We start from the raw sequence: 14,957 nt of genomic DNA on the forward strand, positions 1-14,957 counted from the left end.
GGAAGGAGATACCACTGTCTGGTCACCTGGAGGAGATCCTTATCCACCTCAGACAACCAGGTGAGTGGCTACAGCCTTTATGCCCAGTGTGTGGCCTGTCCACTAATGGAAAGTAATGTTCAACTTGACAGACCCTTTTCCTGATTCAGGCGGATAGTTCTTATGTCAAAGGAATAAGCATGTATTCCTGCACTGAGCAAGGGGTTGGACTCGATGGCCTTGTAGGCCCCTTCCAACCCTTCTATTCTATGATTCTATGTGTGTAAGATACACGGAGACAGGCATACAACTGCTCAATCCTTCTTTCCTACTGACGTCATTTATAGTTCCAGAGCCCCAAGGGCAGAATTGGGGAAATCCAATGAAAAAGAAGCAGACAACTTTCTGACAGGGTCGAAATCCCCACCCCCACCCCCGCTTCATTAATTCCTTGTGCTCTATTACATCCCACAGTTTACCTTTCTTCAGCTGAAGTCCAGATATCAGAGTGTCTGGGAAAGGAAGGGAATAGAGACAAAACATCACACCACTCTTACGAAAAATCTTGGAACAACAACCCGCCCCCCCCATTTGATATTATTTTGTCTATTTTTTCCTTATTTCAAGTAAAGCTTTCAGTGAATTCTGATACAAGTCTGAGAGAGGTGGAAGTAAAGAGAATCCTTGTCCCAACCCTACATCGTTTACAAATACTCAGACTTGTCTTCTCCTATTGGGAATTTTCTTAACATTCCCAATTAGGCATGTTAGTGCAGTTTAAGTACATAGGATACAGGTGTTAAGTCTGCAGGAGCAATTTTAGCCAGAGCAATTTCTACAATGAACTCACTGGGCCTCTTCCCACGTCACTACAGCCCACCATGGCCTAATTTACCAGTGGGGGCTGTTGCATTGTGGGCCCTGTGGGCAAAGCATGGCCCCTGGCTTGCCATAGTTTGTTGTGTGACCCCAGGCTGTAGAGGCTGAGTGTCAGACAACCCTCAAATTTCCCTAAAAAACCCTTATGGGTTATTTGAGGGTTGTCTCACAATGCAACACCCCCACGGGTAAATTAAGCCACAGTCGGCTATCGTATTGTGCAAACTAGATTTTGTCTTCTCAGCTGGAACACCAAATCCTCCATTTTCCAACTATGCCAACATTACAAGTGACTTTTCCACCGACATCTGTATTGGCCCCAGGCCTGTAACCAAGTCGCTTGTAGTGTTAGAGGGGCCTAGAAATCCATAATGCTTGGTTTAGGTTCATTTTAAGCCCAATTTCCTTGCTAGTCGGCCTCTGAGCATGTGAGATGAGTCAACGGTCGATACCGCGGCCTCGGCACATTCCATGCTAACAAAGGCTGGTATCTTATCAGGGCCTAAGATGTGCCTGAGAAGTGAGGCTATGTTTATGCCGAGCTGCAGGTGGCTGTGCTAGGAAAGTTAACAAGCACTGTTATTCTATGATGGGAAAGTTGTAGACGAATGCTAATTAACGCTTGCTGCTGTCATGCTGCCTCACTGCTGACATGTATGGTATGAAACCCATTTTACTCCTTGGTTCTGGGTTCAGAGAAGCTGTTGTCTGATCCAACCATTGGGCACGCCTGTGTGCTGATTGTACACAATAAAGTATCTCCTTGTAAGTAAACCTGGATCTGATTTATCACTGTCTTGGCACCTCTAAATTAATAGTTCAAAGCCTACTGCAGGGGCAATACAACATCTGGGCCATTTCAATACACAACATGAAATCCTTTGCAGCCGCTCTTTGGTACCTTTGGTCTGCTTCATGAATCCCTCCAAAAAGTAATTGATATCACAGACGTCCCAGATCCTCCATTTCAGTGCAGGGGGGAAAGCCATAGAATTCTCAAACGTCTCCTTCTCAAACCTGTAGGAGAGAAACAAATGTTGACCCAGCCTCTGTCGAAACTTGAATTCGACAAAGAAAGGAAGAGGGAAGGAAGGAAGGAAGTGGCAGAAAGCCAAAGGACTCAGGGAGCTGCAGAAAGGCAGAGGGGGATGGTGGTGCTTTACGGTGGAGACTCTGCTTCACTACGGCTCTGAAATCCCCAAAGCCAGGCCTCTGGAAGCCAACCACATGCCATGAGGAACATGTGGCTGCTGCCAAGCAGTGGGGCACCTAGGCTTCGACCTTGGGGTACATGCATAGGGCCCTGGGGGTCCCCAAATGACCATGCAGAGCAACAGGTGGTGGGGAAAGTGGGGAATATGTCAACACCTGGCAAACTCCATATTGTTCTTGTACCCGTGATGGTGCTATGATTTAAGTGAATTTAAAATGCAAAACTACACATGCTCAGAGTATTTTTATTTTTTTAATTAGTGTTGGCAAACATTTTCAATGGTCTAACATATCAAGCATATAGAAATGATTGTCAAGTACTGCGTGCTGCAGGGGCTAAGAGAAATGTTAACTGTGTGCTTCACAACTGAAGCAATGTGAATGGCTGTCTAAAGGGAACCCTGCAAGGCCATGAAGCCCAGGGTCCGAAATGTCCCAGCTGCTCCACTGCTGCCCAGAGCAGAGAGCAGCTGCTTGGCTCTTCCCCCCATCTCTCCAGGAACGTCTAGTGAGAGTCGCTGTGCTCGGGGCCTCCTCACCCTGCAGCACTTCCTGGCCTGTCGCTTGCGGGTGTCATGGAAATCAAATCACACAGCTTTTCTTTTTAGACATTACTGGGGAGATGTGGAGTCAAAACGTTGGGGTGCTGCTCTTGCCAAAAACCAGGCATTCCTCATGTCTACTCTCAGTCTAGTCTTTAGCCTCATGTACAGAAGCCCTCAGCCAGCATTCTATGTCCTGAACTCAATCATGTTTGGGCTATTCGGAGGATTTGTTTGCCCTTAAGCCCCCCTGCCCGCCAGATTTGTGTGTATTCCTGCAAACCTTGGGCTTCCGCCCAGCTGTTTTAGCTACGTAAGCAACAGCACTCATGCCTGAACATCAGAAATACAGAGAATGCTACTGCCGCTACTATGAGTGATGGGATTTCACATGGCTGTAAAATGCCTGTGTGTTTTTGTAGTTTGCTGAAGATGGACCAGGGGAAGCTGGAAATTTAAAGATATACTGAATTAATGATATTTTCAAGCACCTTTGGGGTTTCTTTTTCTAAAATGAATACAGAGTACAGCAAGCAGAGAAGAATCCTTTTTGTAATGTAATGATCCTTTGTGAAATAATAGTTATATTACAAGTCCAAAAGGATGCTATTTTCATCTGGGATATGTTGGATTCCAACCCGCCCCCCACCCCAAGAAACCTGGAGGGCCAAATTCCATTCATGCTAACCTGAGCCTTCTCAGTATCATGAAGTATGAAGCAAAATGAGTGGGATCCACTTACCTTTTTAAGGTGCTTCTTATATCCTAGAGAGAAAGGAGAAATAAAAGGGAACTCAGTGCTTACCACTTTGTCTGGAAATCATTCACAGCATTAATTCCTCAGGCAGCATGCAGTCATTTCAGTGCAAAACAAAACAATCTATTTAAAACTCTCAGGGAGCAATCATATGGCCAGAGAACTGACCTCCCCTAACTTCCGTGCTGCCTCAGAGGCAGCGCGAAACAGCCCTGTCCTCCGCGCTCGCAAGAGGAGTGCGGAGCGGCCCAAAAGGGGCGTGTCTGGGGGTGTTCCACGGTGGGGACAGCGGAAATGCCTGTACAACACATCCAATGTGTCGTACAGCAGCCTCCTCTCCTGCTCAGCCCTCCCACTGAGTGAGCCCCTCTGTGCTTCTCCTGCCCTCACACTGGATAGGCGGCCGCCTATCTGAATAGGATTGCGCCCTTAGAACCTGAGGCAGATTAATATATATTGGACAAGAATTCTGAAAATGAGTAAATGCCAAGCATCCATCTAGTCCAACAAGAGCTACAAGGAGGTTTTTATTTTATTGTCAACTGCTGAGGGAATTTATTATATTCAGTAGTATATAAGAATCACAAACAAATAAATAAAAGTAATAAAGACACAGTAGCCCTGAAAAACCTCAGTACCACTTTGCCAGTCCACACAGGGCAGGGTGCCCGATACAATTGTGTTTTGAGTATATCAGATGTAAGTAGAAGGCAGGAGGTCAAGACAGAAAACCCTGAAATGGAAGAGACTGACGTTTTCCGGATTGTCCATAAATTCTTAGTTAATGAAAGATGGCAAATTCAGACAAAATGGCTAGTGTGGAAACAACCCTCTAGGTCAGAATAGCCCATGCTAAGATGAATACTATCCTGTTCCTCTTTTATATGGTCCTTGACATAACAAGCCCAGTTACCTGTAACATAAATTGGGCCTCTACATGTCTTGTGTAAGTGAAGAAAGCACACAAAGGGTTCAGAACCAGTATTCCCACAAAAAGAAACTTTGGCTGTCTTTGCCGTCTTACCTGCAGGAGTTCACTCCCTGACTGTTGACACTTTGCCTCCATTTCCTGCATCATCCTTTCCAGGGAAGAGAGATCCGCTGAGATTTTGGCCAGGTGCTCATCCCTTTTCCTTGCAATCTCCTTCTCCACCTCTTCCATCTTAGCCAGCAAAAGCTTCTCTTGTTCTCCCAGAAACTGGCGTAGCTCTTGGAACTGAGCCACTATCTTTTCCCTCTCTGCTTTCATTTGCTCCTGTAACAAGCAGATGAAAAGAAGTCAAGCATGGAATGTGTTTCTGCAGCATTAAAAGGCAGGTGAAGAGAATTGCATCTGAAGGACACTTCCGAACTTTTCAAAGAGATTCAGTCTACATTATTTATTTATACGTAACATTTATATACCACCTTATCTGCTCAAAAGCCATCAAGGCAGTGCACAATTTAGAACAATAAAACCTTGCAACAATAAAAACAAAAACAGTTAAAACTACACACTTTGAAAGGCTAAATTGAAAAGGTGCATCTTTACACACTTTCTAAAGGCGAAGAGAATGGAAGCCAATCATGTTCTTGAGGGAGCAAAGTCCGTAATTTGGGTGCAATTTGGGGGAGAAAGCCCTTTCACGCATGGCTGACAAATGGGCCTCTGTGGGTTACGGTGCTGTCAAAAACACCTTTCCTGCATCTGTCAGGCAAAGAGTTTTCAAAAGATTTACAAGGGCCTACCCTTCGCATGGTCTTTCATGAACATTTTATGGGAGATCAGATCAGGTCATTCCAAATAATAAAGGTTTTGAGGAGCAGGGCTGCCTTGGGGCTTTACACTCTTTTGCACAGTTCAATATTCCCAGGTATTTTTTCTTCTACATGTTCACTTTCCAGCAAAAGTGACACTTACAAGCAGGTCTTGGCTTTCCATTTCTGTGCCTGCTTTGTGTGCCAGAATTTTCTCTCTGTCGTTCCTCAGAGTCTCCAGGCAGCTACAGATCTGATCCTGGAGAGAAGACAAAAGTGCCAGTTCAGTTCCCCTGTAGAGATTTAGAAATACAAATATATTTAAACTGTTACTGAGAAACAAAGACAGGCAAGTTTAAAAATATTGCTCCCTCTGCCTTCTGGTGCTCAGTGTTTGTGCAAGGGTCTCCCAGCTTCCTGCACCTTTATCCCAGAAAAGCATAATAGACTGAATAGGTTAATGCATCTTGTTGGAATCTGGTTTTCTCACTCCCTGAGATGGTGAAAGGAGGAACATGCAATCCATGGGAAGCTGCAGGATTTTTTCCAAGGGGGCAAGTGGCTGTGACTATAATGCACACGCATAGCGTGCGTGTCTTCAACACACCTGTGCCTGTTCCGTGTGTGTCTGCACATCCTTTGTTGCGGAGAGTAAAATTCCATGACACAGAGTGGCAGAAAATCCTGGGAATTTGACAGCACTAATGCAGAAGAGTGGTATAGACAGTCTCCACACAACAAGCATCATGAACTCCAACAGAACTTTATTTGCAGTGAGGGATTTCCAAAGAACAAGAGGGGAAATCATGATGCACAGAAACAGAACAGCGATCTTAAAATGTCATATTGGATATGTTAAGGCATCACTGTCCTTAGGGGCATCTCTACACCAGCCTAAAATCCTGCATTCAAAACGGGGCTTTCTGCTTCCGTTTTAAATGCAAGATCACGACGACTCCCTTTTTCACCCACTTTCTTTCCCCCCTCTCCTTTCCCCCTCCTTCTCCCCGGATCTGAGTCTTCCATATCTTTCATTGATCTCGCTCCTCTTCTTGCCGCTTTTTTTCACGGAGGGAACTCAGGCGGAACACAACGGGGTAATTTGAGAGCTCATTATCTGCGATCTATTTAAAAACGGAACGAAGGGCATTTAGTGCAGGAGACGCCCTGGAGGGACACGATGTCATGTAGAGAGCCCACAAACATCTTTGGTGAAGGAGCAATCTCAATTGCAGGATCAAAGCTCTGTGTGAAGAAAGCCCTTAACACTGACAACTTCAAATAATTGTCCTAGAATTATTTCCTTCATCTTCGAAACACTGCAGAACACTCTAGAGAATAGCAGCAGAGTCTGTGGCGAGTGTGTTTGGCAGGGGGAGGAAAGATTTCTATCCTTGGTCTGAGCTTAGGGTTCTAGAGGAACCCGGACTACACATTTTACTTTTCACATTGTTAATGGTCACTTTTTACATCAACTGATAACTTGCATGGCTTGAATTCTGAACTGCAGGAATTTTTCCTTGAGCTGCAAATTTTTGTATATTGCTGCACTTCTTTTTTTTAATGCCCTGACTTGGAATTGCAAATTTTGCTGGAATTACAGAAAACATATTTTGTGTATGGTAGCACATAAAACACAAAGCCCTGAGAATATCAAAGGTTCATGTCCAGTAGATGTGGTGACTGATTTCTGGTAGAATTGAACAGTGACAAGGCCTGGGCATAGGCAGACCTGGCTTCTGAGAAATCTGCATTTGTTGTTGTTCAGTCGTGTCCGACTCTTCGTGACCCCATGGACCAGAGCACGCCAGGCCTTCCTGTCCTGCGCTCTCTCCCGGAGCGTGCTCAAGTTCATATTCATTGCATCGGTGATGCTATCTAGCCATCTCATCCTCTGCCGTCCCCTTCTCCTTTTGCCTTCAGTCTTTCCCAGCATCAGGGTCTTTTCCAGGGAGTTTTCTCTTCGCATTAGGTGGCCAAAATATTGGAGCTTCAGCTTCAGTATCTGTCCTTCCAATGAGCACTCAGGGTTGATTTCCTTTAGGATGGACTGATTTGACCTCCTTGCAGTCCAGGGGACTCGTAAGAGTCTTCTCCAGCACCACAGTTCGAAAGCATCAATTCTTCGGTGCTCAGCCTTCCTTATAGTCCAGCTCTCACAGCCATACATTACTACTGGGAAAACCATAGCTTTGATTAGACGGGCCTTTGTCGGCAAGGTGATGTCTCTGCTTCTTACTATGCTGTCCAGGTTTGCCATAGCTCTCCTCCCAAGGAGCAAGCATCTTTTAATTTCATGGCTACAGTCACCGTCTGCAGTGATCTTGGAGCCCAAGAAAGTAAAATCTGTCACTGCTTCCATTTCTTCCCCTTCTATATGCCAGGAAGTGATGGGGCCAGATGCCATGATCTTCGTTTTTTTAATGTCGAGCTTCAAACCAGCTTTTGCACTCTCCTCTTTCACCCTCAACAAGAGGCTCTTGAGATCCTCTTCGCTTTCTGTCATTAGGGTGGTATCGTCTGCATATCGGAGGTTGTTGATATTTCTCCCGGCAATCTTAATTCCGATCTGTGATTCATCCAACCTGGCGTTTCTCATGATGTACTCTGCATATAAATTAAATAAGCAGGGCAACAATATACAGCCTTGTCATACTCCTTTCCCAATTTTGAACCACTCGTTTGTTCCATGTCTGGTTCTTACTGTTGCTTCTTGACCCTCGTACAGGTTTCTCAGGAGACAGGTAAGGTGGTCTGGTACTCCCATCACTTTAAGAATTTGCCACAGTTTGTTGTGATCCACACAATCAAAGGCTTTAGCGTAGTCAATGAAGCAGAAATAGACTTTTTCTGGAATTCTCTTGCTTTCTCCATGATCCAGCGAATGTTGGCGATTTGATCTCTAGTTCCTCTGCCTCTTCAAAATCCAGCTTGTACTTCCGGTAGTTCTCGGTTCGCATACTGCTAAAGCCTAGCTTGTAGGATTTTGAGCATCACCTTGCTGCCATGTTAAATGAGCGCAATTATGCAGTAGTTTGAACACTCTTTGGCGTTGCCCTTCTTTGGAATTGGAATGTAAACTGACCTTTTCCAGTCTTGTGGCCACTGTTGAGTGTTCCAAATTTGTTGGCATATTGGGTGCAGCACTTTAACAGCATCATCTTTTAGGATTTTAAATAGCTCGGCTGGAATACTGTCATCTCTGCTAGCTTTGTTGTTACTAATGCTTCCTAAGGCCCACTTGACTTCACTCTCGAGGCTCAAGTTCAGTGACCGCACTATCATGGCTATCAGGGACATTCAGATCTTTCCTGTATAGTTCTTCTGTGTATTCTTGCCACCTCTTCTTAATCTCATCTGCTTCTGTTAGGTCCCTGCCTTCTTTGTCCTTTATCATGCCCGTCTTTGCACAAAACGTTCCCTTGAGATCTCCAATTTTCTTGAAGAGATCTCTAGTCTTTCCCATTCTGTTGTTTTCCTCGATTTCTTTGCATTGTTCATTTAAGAAGGCCTTCTTGTCTCTCCCTGCTATTCTCTGGAACTCTGCATTCAGTTGGATATATCTTCTCCCTTTCTCCCTTGCTTTTCGCTTCCCTTCTTTCCTCAGCTACTTGTAAAGCCTCCTCAGACAGCCACTTTGCTTTCTTGCATTTCTTTTTCTTTGGGATGGATTTTGTTGCTGCCTCCTGAACAATGTTACGGACCTCCGTCCATAGTTCCTCAGGCACTCTGTCTATCAGGTCTAATCCCTGAAATCTATTCCTCACCTCCACTGTATATTCATCAGGAATATGCTTTAGGTCATACCTGAGTGGTTTAGTGGTTTTCCCTACGTTCTTCAATTTAAGCCGAAATTTTGCAACAAGCAGCTCATGATCTGAGCCACAGTCAGCTCCAGGTCTTGTTTTTACTGACTGTATAGAGCTTCTACATCTTTGGCTGCGAAGGACATAATCAATCTGATTTCGATATTGACCATCTGGTGATGTCCATGTGCAGAGTCACCTCTTGTGCTGCTGGAAAAGAGTGTTTGCTATGATCAGCGTGTTCTCTTGGCAAAACTCTATTAGCTTTTGTCCTGCTTCATTTTGTACACCAAGGCCATGCCTGCCTGTTATCCCGGTGATTTCTTGACTTCCTACTTTAGCATTCCAATCCCCTATGATGAAGAGGACATTTTTTTTTTTTGGTGTTAGTTCTAGAAGGTGTTGTAGGTCTTCATAGAACCGATCAACCTCAGCTTCTTCGGCCTCAGTGGTTGGGGCATAGACTTGAATTACTGTGATGTTGAATGGTTTGCCTTGGATTTGTACTGAAATCATTCTGTCGTTTTTAAGATTGTACCCCAGTACTGCTTTTCCCACCCTTTTGTTGACTATGAGTGCTACTCCATTTCTTCTCAGGGATTCTTGTCCACAGTAGTAAATATGATGGTCACCTGAATTACATTCGCCCATGCCTGTCCATTTTAGTTCGCTGATTCCCAAGATGTCGATGTTCAATCTTGCCATCTCATGTCTGACCACCTCCAGCTTAACTTGATTCATTGATCTGACATTCCAGGTTCCTAAACAATATTGTTGTTTACAGCATCGGATTTCCTTTTCTCCACCAGACACATCCACAGCTGAGTGTCCTTTCGGCTTTGGCCCAGCCACTTCACTCTTTCTGGCGCTACTTGGAAATACCCTCTGCTCTTCCCCAGTAGTATATTGGACACCTTCCGACCTGAGGGGCTCATCTTCCGGCGTCATCTCTTTTAGCCTTGTGATACGTTCCATGGGGTTTTCTTGGCAAGAATACTGGAGTGGGTTGCCATTTCCTTCTCCAGTGGACCACATTTTGTCAGAACTCTCTGCCATGATCTGTCCGTCTTGGGTGGCCCTGCATGGCATAGCTTATGGCTTCACTGAGTTATGCAAGCCCCTTCGCCACAACAAGGCAGTGATCCATGAAGGGGGAGAAATCTGCATACCAGGAGCCTGTTCACACGTCACATTAACCCATGGTGGCTCATAAGCTACGCACAGAAGCTTATTTTGCAAATAACATACTGTGCCCCAATGGATAATCAGATAAATAAGCTACACAGCATAGGGTTTTTCCCCCCTCACCCCTCCTCTCCCTGTAGTCCTTCCGCCCACCCAGGCAGCTTCCTTCGTAGATTTTCAAGCTTTTGCCAGGTCCCCTTTCTCCGCCTATGTGCAACTAAAAAAAGGGGGGGGGGTCTAACTCCTTTAGAGTTTGCAGAAATGGAACAAAAATTAATATACAGGTTTCCCTTATGGTGAGCCACCAACACGCACTACCGGATAAATATGGGACTTTGCATTTTCATGGAAAAATGAGGATTTATCCACATGTGAAACCATTTGGGAACCATGTTGGGGGGGTATTTGAAGTTGGAGACACAGCTGAATGTGGCAGGAAAACAAGTTTGCTCAGAGATCGTTCAAGAGGAGCAGAGTGATGGCAGTGTTTTTGGCCGTGCTTGCCAAGTGGCTCTGTAGGCAATCTCCGTAACCCACGCTGGCACAACAAAAGATACACTAACCCACCATAGCTAAAATAACCCTTACCACAGACCTTGGGTTCCCAGGATGACTTATTTGGGGGAAAATAACCCACTGTGGGTGGGAAAAAAGCTCACAGATGACACACTAAGCCAACATGGGTTAAATAAACCATCATGGTTTATTTAACCCATCGTGGTTTAATATGTCATCTGAACTGAGTCCAGGTCTTCTCAGTAGGCAGACCTGCTGACTGGATGTCTTTCCATCCACAGCTGAAACTCTCAGTTCTTTTCCTGACGCCCTTCACCCCTGTAAGGGTCCTTGGGCCGAGGGCCATTACAGGCGTGAAGGGCATGGTTAATATATGGGGGGAGGAGTGTGTGACCTGCTGGGCTTGTAGTCCACTCCTGGCTCTGCTCTCCAAGCAACACACAATAGACTCTAGTATCTTCATGACAGGATTCTCCATTACTACAATACATGAGAAAACACGAACTACTGAGGAGCTGCAGGGCCTCAGCTCCAAGGCCTGTTAAGAGAGGAGGAGGAAGTGGCCCCACATAGGCCTACTGCAAGAACTAAAACTTGAGGACATATACACACACACTCGCCACAACGACCCCATCCATCCCTTAATAAATTGCACTGCTGCTAAAATCAATTTCGCAAACACCACCACCCCCATTTCTCTAAATAAAACTAACACACCAGGAGACTGGATAATACTACTGGACTACACTGCAGTGTTGTCATACACCATGCTAAACTGCCCCCCCGCCCCACCATTTAAATAGGAATAACACTGAGTGGTAGGCAGCAATATTGCAATCGAAACTCTCCCCATGACCTGAGTTCGATCCCAGTGGAAGCTGGGTCTCAGGTAGCCGGCTCAGGTCGACTCAGCCTTCCATCCTTCCGAGGTGGGTAAAATGAGTACCCAGCTTGCTGGGGGAAAGGCAGTCACGACTGGGGAAGGCAATGGCAAACCACTATAGTCTGCCATGAAAACGCCAGCGTAAGCGGCATCCCTCTAGGAGTCAGTAATGACCCGGTGCTTGCACAGGAGGAACGTTTCCTTTTCTACTCACCCACACTCTCTCTCACACAGCCCTGACTCCTGCAATGTAGATATAATGATGAACTTTCTCCATGTGCATTGTAAGGGAAATTTTAAAACGTTTACAAACTCATGATTGGATATCCCATACCTATGAACGCTGTGTTTATCTTCCTTGGATACGTTAATTGTGCCGTAATAGATGAGGATGTGGAATTCGTAGAAAATCTTTTAATAGCTGCAAAATTATTCATAGCTGCTAAATGGAGATTAGCCAGCACTTCTTCTTTCTTTCTTACATGTATATCCCACCTTTTTTCCTCCTTAAGGAATCCAAGGTGGCATAAATAATTCTCCTCCTCCAGTTTATCCTCACAACAACTCTGTGAGGTGGCTTGGGCTGAGAGTCTGTGACTGGCCCAAAGTCACCCAGTGAGCTTCCATGGCTGAGTGGGGACTAGAACCCGGATCTCCCAACTCCCAGTCCAACACTCCAGCCACTACACCACACTGGCTTTAAAGGAATGGATTCTTAAGATATGGTACGTTGCTTCAATGGTTGAATTAACAGAATTTGTTTGCGTGGGTGAAGGTAGAAAACAAAAAATTGAACAACTTTGGATGCCGATGTAGCATATTGGTTAGAATGCTGGACTGGAACTCAGGAGATCCGGGTTCTAGTCCCCACTCGGTCCTGAAGCTCACTGGGAGCCTTTGGACTAGTCACTGACTCTCAGTCTAACCTACCTCACAGGGTTCTTGTAAGGATAAAATAGAGAGGCAGAGGAGGATCATGTAAGCTTGGGTTCTTTGCAGGAAAAAGGTGGAATATGAATATAATAAATAAAGTTTATTTTTTACGTGAAACGACGATTTAATTTGGACATTAATAAATATAGAGCTTTTGCATTAGAAGTGTATTTTGTATGTGGACACTGAATCATTACATACTCCCTTTGCTGCAGTGCTACTTTTTAATCAGAAACACTGCTGCGCAATCTCAGCTACACTAAAATCCTGGATTTTGAAATGGTTTTTTAGGCCAATCGCTTCCCACCAAGGAAGATCCGCCAAAGAAGCGTAAAAACGAAGTTCCTTCTGCAGACACTGGGTGTATTAACCATTGCTATGACTTCATTCATTGGGTAAAAACACTGCAAGGTGGGAGTGTTATAGAAATTTCAGCTTTAATATGTCTGGCTTGGCGCTACCCCACCCCACCCCACCCTCAGCAGTCGCTCCCCCCCTCCTCTCCTCCTCTGGCACCCCTCTCAAGTTTCCGCAGTCCCTGAAATGCGGAGCCCTCCTGACCTTGTACTCCTGGGCAGCCTCCTGCACGGGAACCACGCGGTGGGCTCGGTGCTCCTTGGCCCTGTCGCACACCACGCAGATGGGGGCTTCGTCGTCCCTGCAGAAGAGCTTCAGCGGCTCCTGGTGCCGCTCGCAGACTCTCCGCCCCGCTCCCTCCGGCTTCGGCTGCAAGCTCAGCTCCTTGGCGATCTCCACGAAGTTGGCCAGCTGCCGGTTGGGCTTCAGGCTCCTCTTCTGAACTCTCGCCCGGCACTGGGGACAGGCGGCGTTTCTGGGCAAATTGCCCAAGTACTCCTCAATGCAGGCCTGGCAGAAGTTGTGCCCGCAGTCCAGAGTCACCGGATCCGCGAAGAAGTCCAGGCAAACAGAGCAAATAGCTTCATCTTGAAGCTTCTTCCTGGGGCTTCCAGCAGCCAAGGCTGGAAGCGAAAACCAGATAAGGACGCGACTGAACGACTGAACAACTGGGCGAGTTTCGTTTTCCTGTCTGCCCCTCCTCCTCATGGGGGGGGGTGCGCGGGCGTCTGTGTGTGGATGGGGTGTTCTTTCTAGAAGTGCTGATACTGGAGACAGAAGAGGAGGAGAAATTTGGAGGCTACTGCTTTCTCTAGGCTTCCCTTATTTATTTATTTATTTATTTATTTATTTCTATACCGCCCAATAGCCGAAGCTCTCTGGGCGGTTCACAAAAATTAAAGCCAAACAACACACAATAAAACAATTTTAAATATATAGAACACTAAAACCACAGTATAACAATACAACCACAATAAAACCTAGCAGCAGTGCAGGAGTTTAAAATACAGATTTAAAACAGCAAAGCTAAAAGTCTAGAAAGCTAAAATGCTAAAATGCCTGGGAAAATAAAAAGGTCTTCACCTGGCGCCGAAAGGAATACAATGTAGGCGCCAGGCAAACCTCACTAGGGAGCTCATTCCAGAGCTGGGGTGCCACAGCAGAAAAAGCCCTCCTCCTAGTAGCCACCCGCCTCACTTCCTTTGGCAGGGGCTCACGGAGAAGGGCCGCTGAGGATGATCTTAAGGTCCGGGCAGGCACATATGGGAGGAGGCGATGCTTCAGGTAACCTGGCCCCAAGCCGTTAAGGGCTTTGAATGTTAACACCAGCACTTTGAATTGGGCCCGGGAATGGACTGGCAGCCAGTGCAGCTGGAAAAGTACTGGTGTAATATGAGCTTGCGGGGGCCGCGGTGGCTTAGTGGTTAAGACGCTGAACTGCAGACTGGAAGGTCGGCAGGTCAGCAGTTCGAGACCCGAGTGCCGCGTGACGGAGTGAGCTCCCGTCTTCAGTCCCAGCTTCTGCCAACCTAGCAGTTCGAAAGCAAGAAATTGCAAGTAGATAAATAGGTGCTGCTTCGGCTGGAAAGGTAACAGCGTTCCGTGCACCTCGGTGTTCAGTCATGCCGGCCACATGACCACAGAAGCGTCTTCAGACAGTGCTGGCTCTTCAGACAGCGCTGGCTCTTCGGCTTAGAAATGGGGATGAGCACCGTACCCTAGAGTTGGACACGACTGGTTGGGGACACCTTTACCTTTTTTTTAATATGAGCTCGCAGGCCAGTCCCTTAAAATGTCTCGAGCTCAAAACACAGCAACAAAGCCAGATGCCGTATACAGAGTCTTGGCCATTGGTCCATCCAGCTCTTAGGGTGGTGATGTGTCTAAGTCCTCTGTCTGAAGGGCTGCCAGAGAACCATTCTGTATTTGAAGGAGTCCTCTGTTTGAAAGGCTGTCCGGTCCCTGTCTGGTTGAAAGATAAAGAGCCGTAAGGAGGGAGAGCAGCAGGGGCCTTGAAGTCTCTCGTCAACAGTTTGCATCTGAACAACAAACTGAGCAGGCACACAGGTCACCCGGTAACCTTCCCCACTCTGGGGACATGTATTGTACTGCTTCATCTTGAAGCCTCCAAGTCACTTTATCTTGAAGCCTCTTCCTGCGACTTTCAGCAG

General features: G+C 46.2%; 1 protein-coding gene across 5 annotated transcripts in view; it reads right to left on the minus strand.

Moving 5' to 3' along the window:
• The window catches only part of LOC146355685 (E3 ubiquitin-protein ligase TRIM7-like), a 35,892-nt gene extending 20,952 nt beyond the window's left edge, over positions 1–14,940 (minus strand). The window contains exons 1-7 of one of the 5 annotated variants that reach the window (XM_084830956.1): positions 14,541–14,940; positions 12,991–13,553; positions 5,270–5,365; positions 4,394–4,624; positions 3,355–3,377; positions 1,760–1,875; positions 459–491 (exon numbers count right to left, since the gene is read on the minus strand). In XM_084830956.1, coding sequence (XP_084687082.1) covers positions 459–491; positions 1,760–1,875; positions 3,355–3,377; positions 4,394–4,624; positions 5,270–5,365; positions 12,991–13,494 — 1,003 coding nt within the window. In that variant the 5' untranslated portion in view covers positions 13,495–13,553; positions 14,541–14,940. Of the gene's footprint in view, positions 1–458; positions 492–1,759; positions 1,876–3,354; positions 3,378–4,393; positions 4,625–5,269; positions 5,366–12,990; positions 13,696–14,540 lie in introns of those variants that run through there. The other 4 variants (XM_084830958.1, XM_084830957.1, XM_084830959.1 and 1 more) reach the window with 4 other exon arrangements.
• Between the last annotated feature and the right edge of the window lie 17 nt (positions 14,941–14,957).

The sequence above is a fragment of the Heloderma suspectum genome, chromosome 2, assembly GCF_057233095.1.
Source record: "Heloderma suspectum isolate Gila_16-S chromosome 2, 16-S_ref, whole genome shotgun sequence".
Classification (NCBI taxonomy): Eukaryota; Metazoa; Chordata; class Lepidosauria; order Squamata; family Helodermatidae; genus Heloderma; species Heloderma suspectum.